The sequence below is a fragment of the Triticum urartu genome, chromosome 4A, assembly GCF_056163025.1.
Source record: "Triticum urartu cultivar PI428250 chromosome 4A, HENAU_Tu73, whole genome shotgun sequence".
NCBI classification, from domain to species: Eukaryota; Viridiplantae; Streptophyta; class Magnoliopsida; order Poales; family Poaceae; genus Triticum; species Triticum urartu.
The window spans coordinates 614,979,779-614,994,611 of NC_141876.1; the positions used below are offsets into that span (position 1 = coordinate 614,979,779).

The window sequence follows — 14,833 nt, forward strand, 5'->3', positions numbered from 1 at the left end:
GGAAGATAAGAAATACCTTGGTTGAATATGTATATAAAAAGGTGCAATTGCAAGAAATGACAGGATTAACATGGCTATTGTAGGGGCCAGATCTGAGGTGGCGACCCTTAAGCAAGCGCTGCTCGAGGCCGAGAAGAGTGCGGCCGCGGAGCGCACCGAGCGGGAGAGGTATGAGGCCGAGGTTGGCAAGGTGCGGCAAGAGCTCCAGGTTCTCATGAAGAAACATGAGACTTTGGAGCTTGACTCGAAGACGCGAGCGTCCGAGCTCGCGGCGGCTATTGAAAATGCCAAGTCTGCCAAGGCCGAATCCCAGAAGACCCTCCAGGAGTTGGATGAGGTGAAGAAAATAGCGGCGGGTAAGGCATTCTTTGTGCAAAGTAAACACATAAACGTGAGTTACTTGATACTTACCCGAATCCGGAGCTCTCCAGGGGCATTTGCAGATCTTCCCCGGAGTGTATCCGATGCCGCCGCATTCTATCGAGCCAGGGAGGGCAGCTCGACGGAGAAGGTGTTCTTGTCTCAGTATGCTGAGGCCGGACACCCCGTGCCCCTGAGCGACCAGCTGAAACAACTGGTCGAGCTCCACAAGGCGGCCGAACAGGCCATGAAGGGCCTCCTAGTTCGGCTGTGGCCTGGAGAGGCTCTGCCTGGGAGCTATTTCGGGCTGGTGCGGCGGCTGGTGGAGGCCTGTACAAGGCTCGAAGTCATCAAGCGCTCCGTCTGTATTGAAGGTGCTCGTAGGGACTTTGCCCGCGCTAAGGTGCACTGGGGCAGGCTGGATGCGGAGAAGCTTGTGAAGAACGGGCCACCAGTGGGGAAAGAGCATCGCAAGCCCGAAAATTACTATAAGGATGTTCTGAAGGGTGCCCGCCTTGTGGCGGATGAATGTAATGTAATTTTTGAGTAAAACTCGCTCGTTTTTGTCCTGTGCGCTGAAAACTTGTTCATATGCGCTGAGCAATGCTGCTTGAATTTAAAATATTACCTTCTGTGCGGCTGTTTATCAATACTGAGAGATGGCGAGTCGTCGGCTTCTGCCCCCTTGCCACTAGTGCTGGGGTGTTCGGGTATAAATCTGGGCGCTCCCATGTTTGGGTCCTTCGAGGGAGGCGCTCAGCCCGACGAATGAGGCAATCGGACTATAATGCGTGAACACTCTCACTTAGCCATTGAATTCTATAATTTTAAATTTCAGCGAAGCCCCTAGTATTCGGACGACCGAGTTCGGGACGCTATCCATGCCTTGGCCGGACAGAGCCGACTCGTCGCCCTAAGCGGCATAAGTCTTTAGGGACTCAAAAAAAACCTCTCGAACAGCGACCAGCTCTCGCTTCATCATGACAGTCAGTTTTAGCTTTCTCCACTGAGGTGCTCGGCCCAGCTCAACTGGGGCACAATCGTAGTGGTTCTCCTAGTGCTACCTTAGCCGATATAGCGGAACGTAAGGCACCAAAAGATAGGAGCCGGGCAAACCCAACTATTGACCCAAGACATGATTCGGAGCCGATGCATATAATGCTATAAGTTCGGGGTGCCGCACTTGTGAAAGTGTTCGGACTTCTCACACCATATTGAGGGGTGCTAAAAGCCCCTCGCGTATTTTGGCCATACCAAGTTGTCCGCGTGCAACATGTCATTAAGGAACATTTATTTATAAAAAGATAGTGCAAAAATAGACAAAAGCTATGCATTGTTTATTAAAAATAGCTGCGATCAAAGCAGAACGATACAAGTAATGCGATAAACGAAAAGTTGGACTATTTAACATGTCTGCTCCAGGGGCAAGCTGCGGAATAGTATGCGAAATAGGTATACTGCTCATGATAGAGACTACCTAGGATTTGCGTAATGCGGCATGGCTTGTCTGCTTCCCTGGTTCTTGCATCGTTTGTGCAGCAATTGAACTGCCGAACAGGCCTTCCGAAGAGTAGAGTCCTGGAATTAAGAGAAAAGTAAAAAATCGGCAGCCCCTGGTGCGGTTTAAGCCGTGTTTTGGGCGTGCCGTGATGGTGCCCCTCCCCCTATGCCCATGGTATTTCCAGAGCGTAATTATGTACGCGAAGTACTGGCGTCGCCTTTTTGCTAGGGTTGGGGTTGGGGCCGTATTGCTACGCCTGCTCGGAACGTGCCAGGCGGTCTTGTTGTAGGTTACTCCGGGCGCACTTGACGGTGTTAGGACGTTTAATGGCCGGACTGGAGATCTGCCTGGAGAGGCTGCTTTGTACTTCCGCTGCAAGGGCCGCCATGTGCTCCTCCGTTCGGAGGGAGCGTTCGGTGTTTCCATTGACCGTAATTACTCCACGAGGGCCTGGCATCTTGAGCTTAAGGTATGCATAGTGTGGTACCGCATTGAATTTGGCAAATGCGTTTCGTCCGAGCAGTGCATGATAGCCACTGCGGAATGGGACTATGTCGAAGACCAATTCCTCGCTTCAGAAATTATCGGGGATCCGAAGACCACTTCAAGTGTGACTGAGCCTGTACAGTTGGCCTCTACACCTGGTATTATGCCTTTAAAGGTCGTTTTGGTGGGCTTAATCCTCGAGGGATCGATGCCCATTTTTCGCACTGTATCCTGGTAAAGCAGGTTCAGGCTGCTGCCGTCGTCCATGAGGACTCTAGTGAGATGAAATCCGTTAATAATTGGGTCTAGAACCAATGCGGCAAATCCACCATGACGGATGCTAGTGGGATGGTCTCTTCGATCAAAGGTGATCGGGCAGGAGGACCATGGGTTGAACTTTGGGGCGACTGGCTCTACCGCGTATACGTCCCTTAACGCGCGCTTCCGCTCCCTTTTTGGGACGTGGGTGGCATATATCATGTTCACCGTCCGCACTTGTGGGGGAAAACACTTCTGTCCATTGTTGTTCGGCGGCCGGGGCTCCTCGTCGTCATCGCTATGCAGCCCCTTGTCTTCATTGTCGGCGCTTAACTTGCCTGCCTGCTTGAACACCCAACAATCCCTGTTGGTGTGATTGGCCGGCTTTTCGGGGGTGCCATGTATTTGGCACAAGCGGTTGAGTATTCGGTCCAAGCTGGACGGGCCCCTAGGATTCCTTTTGAATGGCTTTTTCCGCTGACCGGATTTAGAGCCTCTGAATCCGGCATTAACTGCCGTATCCTCAGCATTGTCGCCGTTAATGCGGCGCTTCTGCTTGTTGCGACGCGACCTGCCACTAATGTCCCTGGTGTCCGAACTACCAGGGTTCTTGGTCATATTGTTGCTACGAGCAAGCCAGTTGTCTTCTCCCGCGCAAAAGCGGGTCATGAGTGTCGTGAGTGCTGCCATAGATTTCGGCTTTTCCTGTCCAAGGTGCCGGGCCAGCCACTCGTCACGGATATTGTGCTTGAAGGCTGTTAGGGCCTCAGCGTCTGGACAGTCGACTATTTGATTTTTCTTTGTTAGGAACCGTGTCCAGAATTGCCTGGCCGATTCCTCTGGTTACTGAATTACGTGACTTAGGTCCTCGGCGTCTGGGGGTCACACATAAGTGCCCTGGAAATTGTCAAGGAATGCGGCTTCCAGGTCCTCCCAACAACTGATTGATCCTGTTGGCAAGCTGTTGAGCCACTGCCGAGCTGGTCCTTTAAGCTTGAGTGGGAGGTATTTGATGGCGTGAAAATCGTCGCCGCGGGCCATGTGGATATGAAGGAGATAATCCTCGATCCATACCGCAGGGTCTGTTGTGCCATCATATGATTCGATGTTTACGGGTTTGAAACCCTCGAGGATTTGATGATCCATTATTTCGTCTGTAAAGCATAGTGGGTGTGCGACGCCTCTGTACTGGGCGATATCATGACGTAGCTCCAATGAGTTTTGTCTACTGTGTTCGGCCCTGCCGAATTTGTGGCTGGCATGACGGTTACCGTCTTGAGCCGTGGGGTGCCCACGCGATCCGTAGATCGATCGTGTTTGCCCTGCTTTGTCCTCCAACATGTCTCGTAAGTCCGGCGCATATTCCCGTGCCTTGGTATGGGGTGCAGCTTGAGTGGAGGGCCGGGAGGCCTCTCTGTCGCGGCCACGAGGTGGCCGTTCAGCCGCATCAAGTGCTTCCTCCTCTAATTGGGGTAGCAACATGCGCTTTGGGTAACTCTTGGAGGGGCGTTCGAGTTTATGCTCTTCGGCCGCAAGGACTTCGCTCCATCTGTCAACCAGCAAATCTTGATCAGCTCGGAGTTGTTGCTGTTTTTTCTTGAGGCTTCTTGCCGTGGCCATAAGCCTGCGTTGGAAACGCTTTTGCTCAACGGGATCCTCTGGCACGACGAATTCGTCGTCGTCGAGGCTTGCCTCATCTTCGGAGGGAGGCATATAATTATCGTCCTCGACCTCTCTGTCTGCCGCTCTCTGATGAGGGCTGGTTTCTCCATCCTCCTGTGCTAAACCTTGCTGGAGGGGGTTTTCTTCGGCACTCTCCGGAGTATTATTATCTCCTGTGCTGGAATCACCGTTTTTGTGTTGGCAGGATTTTGAGCGGCGCCGCTTACGCCGGCGCTTGGGCTGTTTCTTGAAGGGGTCATCCTCCGCTGTTCCATCGCCCTCTCCCTCTTTTGGGGTGTCCACCATGTATATGTCATATGACGAGGTGGCTTTCCAGGGCCTAGTAGGCGCTGGTTCTTCATCATCTCCTTCATCGGCGTCCATACCGTCGATGTCTTCGGAGTCGAAGTCGAGCATGTTGGTTAAGTCGTCGACAGTGGCTACAAAGTGGGTGGTGGGTGGGTTTTGAATTTCTTCATCGTCCGTACCCCAACCTTGCTGACCGTAGTCCGGCCAGGGCTCTCCTGATAAAGAGAGAGACTTCAGTGACTTCAGGATATCGCTGAAAGGCGAGTGCTGAAAGACGTCCGCGGCCGTGAACTCCATGATCGGCGCCCAATCGGATTCGATCGGCAGGGGCGCGGAGGGTTCGGAGTCCGGAGAAGAATCCGGCTCCGTGGAGTCACGAGTCTCGCAGAGTACGAGGATGGTGTTCGGCTCAACGGCCGTTGGGATCACAACCCCCGAGGTGGCGTCCAACCGCCCATCCTCGATCGACGCGGTTGGCTCCGAACTAAGGGTCAGAGCCGATGCGGGTGCGGCCCCCAGGGCACTGTTCGGCGGCAGAGCTAGATCATGCTCGTCGTGACAGTGCGGCGCGCTTGGCGGTGGTTCGAATCCGCCGAAGATCAAGTCCCCGCGGATGTCAGCCATGTAGTTTAAATTTCCGAATCTGACCTGACGGTCAGGGGCGTAGCTTTCGATCTGCTGTAGATGGCCAAGTGAATTGGCCCGCAGTGCAAAGCCGCCAAAGACGAAGATCTGTCTGGGGAGGAAGGCCTCACCCTGGACTTCATCGCCATTGATGATCGTAGGAGCCATCGGGCCTGACGGCGACGGCACAGAGGAACTCTCAAGGAAAGCACCAATGTCGGTGTCAAAACCGGCGGATCTCGGGTAGGGGGTCCCGAACTGTGCGTCTAGGCCGGATGGTAACAGGAGGCAAGGGACACGAAGTTTTACCCAGGTTCAGGCCCTCTCGATGGAGGTAAAACCCTACGTCCTGCTTGATTAATATTGATGATATGGGTAGTACAAGAGTAGATCTACCACGAGATCAGAGAGGCTAAACCCTAGAAGCTAGCCTATGGTATGATTGTTGATGTGTATGTTGTCCTACGGACTAAAACCCTCCGGTTTATATAGACACCGGATAGGGTTAGGGTTACATAGAGTCAGTTACAATGGTAGGAGATCTTCATATCCGTATCGCCAAGCTTGCCTTCCACGCCAAGGAAAGTCCCTTCCGGACGCGGGACGGAGTCTTCAATCTTGTATCTTCATAGTCCGGGAGTCCGGCTGAAGGTATAGTTCGGCTATCCGAACACCCCTTAATCCAGGACTCCCTCACATCCTCTCTGGAGTACTTGTTGTGGCTTGTGAAGTACTTTCTCCCAGCAAGAAAGCAAGGCGGCTGCACGTATGTGTTATCACAATGAGATGAATATTTTGCTTATTATTTTTATATTGTTGAATACAGAGCTATTTGTTGTTGCTGATTACCTTCTAGTGACCATGCCTTGGCTGTCTTGTAGTATTTGTTCTCTAGTTGGCCTTTGCGGAGTGCTAGGTTCAGCTGGCCTAGCTTTTGTAACGTTCTTTCTAGGCTTCCTCTTCCTGCAAATTAGACAAAAAATATATTTTGTCATGAGGTGATAATTTAAGCTTTGATATAAAGAAAAAACACGTACCTTTTTTTGGTTCCGTTCAGTGGGCACTTGTAACTAGCTTGCCTATAACCCTTTTCACCGCATTTCTTGCAAGTCACTGGGCCTCTAATCATTTTCTTCCCCTTAGTGTTCGTTGGAGCAGCGCTACCATCTTTGGAGGCGTCATTGACACCATCATTGGTGCCTTTCTTCTTGTGGCCACCTTCAAGGCATCCTTTGATCCTCAATTTTCTGTTCCTTCCTTTATTTCTTTTTGCAAGTGGTGCCCCCACGGCAAATGGTAGCTCCACTCATGGCCACTGTGATTTATCTGTCATTGGCTGAATCTCTCTTCCATAAGCCGCCTTGAATCTGTCCACTGAGTAGTACTCATGCACAAACTGTTCAAGGTCTACTCTCTTTTGTGAGGTCACAAATGCCAAGACATGTTGACATGGCCTACCAGTGTGTTGCCATTCAAGACAAGTACATGTTTGTTGATTTAGCTTCACAATATGCCTTTCACAATTCTTGCTATTGTCCCACACCTCTGCACTCCAATTGGTAAATTCCACAACTTCCAGATGTCCCAAACCTCTTGTATTTGCCCTCAACTGAATCATAATTACCAGCAGTATCCGTCCAGATAGTAGTCTTTCTCCAATCCTTCTCCTCTTCCTCCACAAAAGCATGATCATCTCTCTAATCTTGTCGGCTAGTTCAGCAACAGGTAAGTCCTTAATGTCCCGGATCCAATTGTTAAAAACTTCTACTACGTTATTAGTAATATAGTCACACTTGATATCTGGATTGAAGACACACCTCATCCACTTGAGAGTGTGGTATTGACTTAACCAGTTCCATACCTCATTTGATTCTTTAATAATTTTTGTCATATGTTCTGTGAACACCTCTTCCCTATAAGCCCTTGCTGCCGGATACATCCTTCCAAACCCATGGAACCTTTTCACAAAATTCTTCATAAGATGGTAAAAACATTCCCTTTGTTCAGCAGTGGGAAAGACATTCTTCACCGCATTCTCCAAGCCTTTGCACGCATCTGTGCATACTGCAAGAAGTGGAGGATCTCCTATTGCCTTCTTCAGCTGATTCACAAACCAAGTCCAATTTCCTTCATTCTCAGATGCTATGAACCCAAAAGCAAGTGGATACATCCAATTGTGACCATCAACTACTGTAGCTGAGGCTAAATGGCCATTCCATCTTCCATTCAGTGCAGTAGAATCTATACTTAGATGTAACCTACACCCTTCTAGAAAACCATCAATGCATGGTTTAAGTGCACAAACAATCCGATGAAAATACACATTACCATCTGTTTCTAGTACTTCAATCTCCACAACACTTCCAGGTAACCTCTTCAGTACCTCAACCTTCCATCTGTATAACATCTCAAAACTCTCTTCCCATTTACCATAAACCTCCGCAAGAGCTTTTTCTCTACCCTCCAAACTGTGTCATATGAAATTGTGGTAGAGTATTGTTCATGCAACTTTTTCTGCAATTCTTTAGCACCCATATTGGGTGAATCCCTAAGGATACTGACGGACTTGCTAGCTACCCAATTCTGAGATGGTGTTATGGTCTTCACCCTGCTGCTTGAAATACAATCATGTTGATCAACTAAAACTGTGACCTAGGGATATAGAATTTTAAAATGAATGGAAGTTATGTAGTACAATAGGACATAGAAATAGACACATACATAATTTAAATAATAAATGGAGGTCAGATAGTTATCCATATTTCACCTTTATAGTGCACTTATCATCTTGTAGGCTGCCAACAATTCTCCAAGGGCAATCTTCACTTGACTTGCAGGACCCTCTAAATCTCTTCTTATCTGTCTTTTCCGTGCCTAGATCAAACTCCTCATTAATGGCAAATTGCCTCATTGCTAGCCTGAATTCCTTCATTGATGGGTACATAGTGCCAAGTTCCATTTTTGGGTGGTCCTTATCATATGTAATCACTATTTCATTTGGTATGGCATCACTAACAGGAATGGCAGCACCTTCAGTATCACCCGCCTGCTCAACCATTCTACGACCCTTTGGTCCAGTCGTCTTTGATCTCTATTCCTCATCCTTCAAGCCCAAAATCTCACATAGTTGATGTTCACTCACCAGCTCAATTCTACCTTCATCATCATGTGTCTCTACTATTTGTATGTTATCCCAATCGACTTCCGGGGTAGGTGTTGTTGTTTGTACAGTTGAAGAAGCATCAGTGAATAACAATGGAATATCAGTACCACTTGCCAACACGACCTCGAAATCACGCCTAGTTGACACAGTCAGAAAAACATGAACACGAGATTGAGTTAGCGGTCGTAAACAAGTCAAAAATCATGGTCATGAATCATGATTTAATAACGCATATATGTAGTGTACAGAAAGGGAGAACGTCAAATCTTCCATTTTAGGAAAAAGGAGCCATCATCATGATAGTTATTTGTTAACCACCATACTAAACTAGTACTGTAGCATCTAGAAATTAAGAGATTCAGAAAATTCGCTAGTACACTTTGCCTGAATCTAATGTGGTTCCAATGGCATGTTGGATAACATGACATCATGCTAACTGAACTATGCAGAATAGAATTTACATATTCTCAATTTTCCCTAGTATACCTCGACTAACTGTAAGTTGTCTCTGATGTGCAGGTTAACACAAGTAATGACATAACCAAAGGTACAGGTAGAAGAATACTGTGTAGAAGGATTGGATTCCATTCTGCCGCTGCAGAACCCAGCGATCGACGGCGCGCAACGTCTAGGCGATCGGCGGCATGCGACGCCCAGACAAATGCGGCGCACTTACAAGTAATCCGCAAGCAAAATCAGCACCACAATGCACAGGTAGAAGTGGAGCCGATGGATCTTGGGGAGGAGGGGGCTTGGAGAACTCGTGAGCGATGATCTCGGCGGGCGGCGCGCTCTGAATGGCCTTGTTTCAAGTCGGATGGTAAAAACGAAGCAGATCGTGAAACTAGTACGTGCGCACAGGCTAGGGGTATTTTGGTCTCTTCAGGTGGCAGAAAATGAGAAAAGAAAAGGAAAAGGAATGAAAAAGAGGAAATGGCATGGTAATCAAAGTGCACACGGGCTGAATGGCATTTTTGCGAAGCCAATATTGAGAGCCCAATATCGAAAGTGGCAAATAGCCAATTTTCTCAACGAAGACCACGCCGCTGGGTGGAAGCCACCGTCCGCGGTGTCATGCTCCTGCGTGGTCAGGGGCTGCCGCCATAGCGAACCAGAGGAGCACAGGAGCAGAGGCCGCGGCTGGACGCCTCCCCCATCCTTCGTGGTCGCACCTCTTTTCATCCTCCGCAATCCGGATCTGGACCTCGATGGGAAAACGCCCAGTGAGAGATACGGATAGGCGTACTTTTGCCCTGCCCGTCTTCCCTGTATGCGTCGTCTTACCATCCCTGCCCGTCTTAGCTTCTGAGACCTGATGGGCTATATATTTTAAAATTGTAGAGTGGTCAACGTTGTGGATGAATTAGGATCACTCATTCAAGTCAATCTGCCGGTGAGCACCAAATTCAACTTCTGCTCGTTTATTCAGTTTTCCATTCACACTGCATGCAGCCATTAGTTTACACACGAAATCTGTAGCCCATTCACATGCTTCTGTGTTTGCACATTGTAACTCGCAGGAACACAATTTTTCTTTTTTGCAAGCTGGACTATTGATTTCTTATAATGTTTTGCTGATTTTTCTTCTTCCTTATTACAGCACACTTATTTCTGCAATGACATGTTACAGTTTGGATGTGGCACCTGCAAGGTTTCGCTTTTGGGCAATTTTATCAAGTAGGGATTTGCTAGCTGGAATATTATGGCAATTCATTCTGCAATCTTTTTTTTTCAGAACTTTCAGCAGAGTCGAATAGTTGGAGCATTTGACAGCAGGTTAAATATTTCTGTTGGTAGCATGATTACATTCTACAAACTGTGCCTCATCTGAAGAGAAACAACGCTTTTGTTGGTAGTTCATCTAACAATTCCAATGCTGCAGCAGTATCAAACAGAATAGGAGGTAAGAGACAATCTTCGTACAGAGCATTCCAATGTTGCGAACTATATTTCTATAAAATAATAATGTTCTGATTATGATGTTCCTTCTCGCAGGAACATCTTGAATGTGTAGGTAATACACACCACGTGGTGTTTGTTTTTCATCAATCCTTCGTTTGTAATACCAAGTAAAAAAAAGGAGGTATGTCAGACTATTTTTGTCGTGTTACATACTATTAGGCGATTGTAATGTTTAACTAAAGTTTGGAATATAATCCTAACTTCCAGAGTGTGGAATACTGCAGGTTCTGTACTACTTGACTTCCATGGTCCATTTGCGATTCATTTATGCATTCATTGGTTGGAACAAGTATCCAAACATGTATTCTGAAGCTTAAGACATGGTATCCTATTCAGTGTTAAGGACTCGGGGACAAATGCCGGTGCATATCTGTTTTGACATATTGGTTACATGTGCTTCATGTAACATGCATTTCCTGAAGGTGATATTGATTGCCATCTATGTGCTTTCAGTTGTTCGTTTGCTGTTTTTCGCCAATTTCAGGGGGTTTATGAGCTAAAAGACTTTTTTAAAAAGGGATGAGCTACAATACTATAAACTCAATCTGTCTTTATATATTACCTCACAACAGAAAATTACTTTAACTATCAGCTGTGAAAATGAGGTTTAGACCAATATCTCCGGTAGATCCTTGCTCTCAAGTTGCCTATGATGCAGTGTAACTACCATTAGGAATCACTCCAGGAGGGATAAGATGGGTTATTTCGTGGAAACTGCTAATTTAATTAGAAAAAATAGTCGCAATATCATTGTATAGTTAGGCTTCCCTTGAAAGCATATACACTTGCACGTGTAACATTTCCATTTTAAATACTGTTGTTAGTTTTTATGTGTGTTTCCTATTGCTTTTTTCCAGTTAGGAAACTATCACATGGTAAATCTTGCATTGTCCGTCTCTTTTTGCAGTTCAATTATATTTAACTTTATATGCACTTAACAATCTTATCTCCATATATTGAAAAATATCTGAGAACATGGTTTGATTTTATGTGATTGTACTACTATTTTAGTTGTTCCTACTATTGTGTGTGCCATCACTCCTTAGACTTCGATCAAAATATTATTTATGTGTTATCTTCTACTCCCTCCGTTTCTTTTTAGTTCGCATATAAGGTTTGATCAAAGTCAAGCTTTGTAGAGTTTGACTAACTTTATATTAAAAATATATAAACATTCACAATATGAAATCAATATTATCAGATGCACCATGATACATATTTTCATACTATATAGTTTTAGTATTGTAGATGTTCATTTTTTTATATAAATTTGCTCAAACTTTGTGTAGTTTGACTTTGACCAAATCTTATATGCAGAGTAAAAAGAAATGGAGGGAGTATTTTGTAAGTGAATGATGTTTACGACCGAGACTTCATCCTGAAGATCACTAATCCCAATGTTTTTGAATGAATAAAAAAGAGAGGAAAGACTTGATTTTCTTTACTCTTGAACGAAAAATTTGGTATCAACTTGTCGCCGAGCAATCTTGGGACATACAACTTAGATGGAGAAACAATGATCGATTCTATGTGATCGTGTTGATGCAAGGATAGATGATGATGATGCAGGTGGTGGTACGTGCAGCGCACTAAACTTTGACAAAAGGCTGCACGATTTTTTTTGGGGCATGTAACACTAATTTCAGTTTGTTTCATATTATGTGCTTTGCTAAAGCTTTTGTCAAAATGATGATATCGTGTGTTGCAAATAATTTTCTTCGGATTTATTTCACCCCCACCATCTGAACACATCAAGTTTGTGTTGTTCATATTCTATTACAGAGATTACCATATAGCTTTCCCAAATAATTATATCATTCTTTCAAAATAAAATGAGTGGGTGCACTATTATCCAATTTTTTACATAAGTTCATCGATGCTCATTATTTTATTGACAAAATAGACGGGCGCGGCAACTCGCGCCATCAATGATCTAGTAGATTGTTATAGTAATGCACTATCTCGTCCCTTCTCACACATTCTATGGGCATAGGTTATAACTATTTTGCCAGTCAGCATGTTGCAGTTATTTCAAGGTATGGTGTTCTATACTTCAGTGTTGTTAATTTTTTGCAATACATCAAGATGGCAATTCATGATGTCTAGATTAAACATCTTCTATTTACTAAGTTTGTGCCTACCAGGGCAACAGGTTCTATGTGCCACATAAATATTTTTTTTTTTTGGTTTAACCATGGGTGAAGTCATTTCTAGATCTTTTTACCCAGGTGGTGGACTCACTACAAGAAACAAACTAAGGTTCTTATTCGTAGAAATGGTATTATTGGATTGAGGGTCTATAGTAGCAAAACTCAAATTAGTTCTTTAATACTTGGGCATTGAATACAAATTGTTCATGTAAAACATCTTGAATCCAAATCTTTTTAGAGGAAGTGGTTGGCTAATTTAACCATCACGCAACCATTATTCAGGTATGTCTATATGCATTTTTTCCATTAGGCTTGGGACTTTAGACCTGAAAATTGAGCTTGGTCAAAGTTACTTTAATAGAATGGAGCAAATATGTTATCTAAATAGTATACTCGAAGAACAATTCACTTTTTTTCCAGGGGTTAACAACCTTTTTTTTGCTGGTTGGTGTCAACATGGCTGAATATGTTCTTTGGTTGTTGCACTAGCATTTTATTTCAATTGAGATCTATAATTTTGGGTTGCTAGCTAACGGAAGTAATTTGTAAAGTATGGTACCATGTTGTATTATATATGAATGTATTCTTGCCGGTTTTTTGTCATTACAGGCAGTAAATACTAAAAGTGTATGGTAATATGAGTCATGCTTGCGAAGCGTCTTCTATTTTTGTGAAAAACTATGAATGTATCGGCCTCCAATGTTGCATGCGGATCTATGAGCAGCTTAATACCTTTTTAGTAATGAATAAGGATAAATAGGAAGCACAAAACCAAATCTTAGTGAGGACATTTGAACAGAGATGTGATAGTGTTATACAAGTGGATTGATTGTTTGGTTTCTATATGCCCTTTTCGGGTTTTTATTTTGCAGGAATTCTAATTTATTATTATGCATTAGCGCCTTGTAATAGAAGATATCTAACAATCAGACTTGAAGTGAATCTACATAAGTCACGTGATGGTTGGCCATTGTTGTCCAAAACGTTATGTTCGATTTTCTCCACCACAATTTCCCCTTTTTGGTCATATGTCTTTTTTATCAATTGTGTATTTGTATTATATACATATATTTCATTCTCATAGCCATTTTCACGGGCAATATATGGACCCGGTGCCCACTATTGATCTAATCTTGGGTACTTTTAAATGCATGTTTGTCATGGTTTACCGAGACATATGCAAATCGAGACGTTCGTTGCACATGCAACCTTACTAGTGTTAGTAAAAGTAAGATATACGAGGAGATTTGCTAACATGGTTAAGAAAAAACTCGACCATACAGACCGCACGAAACAAATGAATGAGGATTGACTCTAACTTGTCGGCCATCGTGGGTTCGATGACATCTCCATGGGGCATGGACGTCATGTGGGACTTCCTAATGGTATTGTTCTCTAGTATAAACAATTAAAAACATTTGGATTTTTTATGCATCCAAGATGCTCATCTGTGCAATTTTTTCCTTGTTTGCACATCTGAGGTGCCCGTACAAAAAAATTGGCTCTGAATAGTGTTCTTATTCAAAGTTTTTCACACACCTCAATTTTTTTGGCACGAGCTCATAAGATGTGCAAACACCACAAAAATTTGTACAAACCTTGTGCACAAGAGCATCTTCGCTCCCTGTATTTTTCAGAACTTTTTGAATTTACTGTTCACATTCGGGTGTTGGTGAGCCCGGGTGTAGAATAGTCACTCTTATTAATTATAACTAACATAGACAATTGTATTATATAGAACTTTGTTACCATATCTATTACCCTCGTACATTGTAGAACCATCTTAATGGTACTTAAAGATGCTTTTGTATGGAGGTATTGAAAAATACTAACTGAAAAAAAAACATATGTGGATGCATTATGGTACACATAACTGGCAGAAATTATTCCATTGACAAATGTGATTTTGACATATTTTAAACGTAATATGGTTCTAAAATATAGTATAATTTTCCCCTCGATCAAAATAATTAAACATGTACATGGTTCTTGTTGTTGGAAACAATAATGTTTAGGTAATATTGTTCGTTAAATAAAGTATAAATTGTCATATATTAATGATTTAGCAACATAATGGACCATAAAAAATTATAAATGTTTAGTATAAATTGGTGTAAAGTGTGGGACATGTTTTGCTCGATATGATGTTGGAAATCTGTATTCATTGACATATGTAAACTCTCATTCACACCCATGTTGACTCTGGTTACACTCGGTTCTTAGACAAAAAAGAAGTAAAATTTATTAAAAATAAAACAAGTATGAAACAAAGTGCAAGAAAAAGGAATTAAATATTATTGCAAACAAAAGCAATAACATTATATATTCTTCTCTCGACAAGATATTTCTGAATAAACA

General features: G+C 44.0%; 1 protein-coding gene and 1 long non-coding RNA gene across 4 annotated transcripts in view; one reads left to right on the top strand and one right to left on the bottom strand.

The window, feature by feature from the left end:
- The window catches only part of LOC125526526 (uncharacterized), a 33,506-nt gene extending 21,449 nt beyond the window's left edge, over window positions 1–12,057 (top strand). The window contains exons 2-7 of one of the 3 annotated variants that reach the window (XR_015601885.1): window positions 8,883–9,126; window positions 9,964–10,014; window positions 10,099–10,266; window positions 10,359–10,446; window positions 10,550–10,747; window positions 11,643–12,057. This is a non-coding gene — a long non-coding RNA (uncharacterized LOC125526526). Of the gene's footprint in view, window positions 1–8,882; window positions 9,127–9,963; window positions 10,267–10,358; window positions 10,447–10,549; window positions 10,748–11,642 lie in introns of all 3 variants that reach the window. The other 2 variants (XR_015601886.1, XR_015601887.1) reach the window with 2 other exon arrangements.
- Window positions 6,507–7,607, bottom strand: LOC147977372 (uncharacterized). Its single transcript, XM_087519311.1, has one exon. The coding sequence runs from the start codon at window positions 7,605–7,607 to the stop codon at window positions 6,507–6,509; it is 1,101 nt and encodes a 366-aa protein (XP_087375437.1).
- Window positions 12,058–14,833: the final 2,776 nt, after the last annotated feature.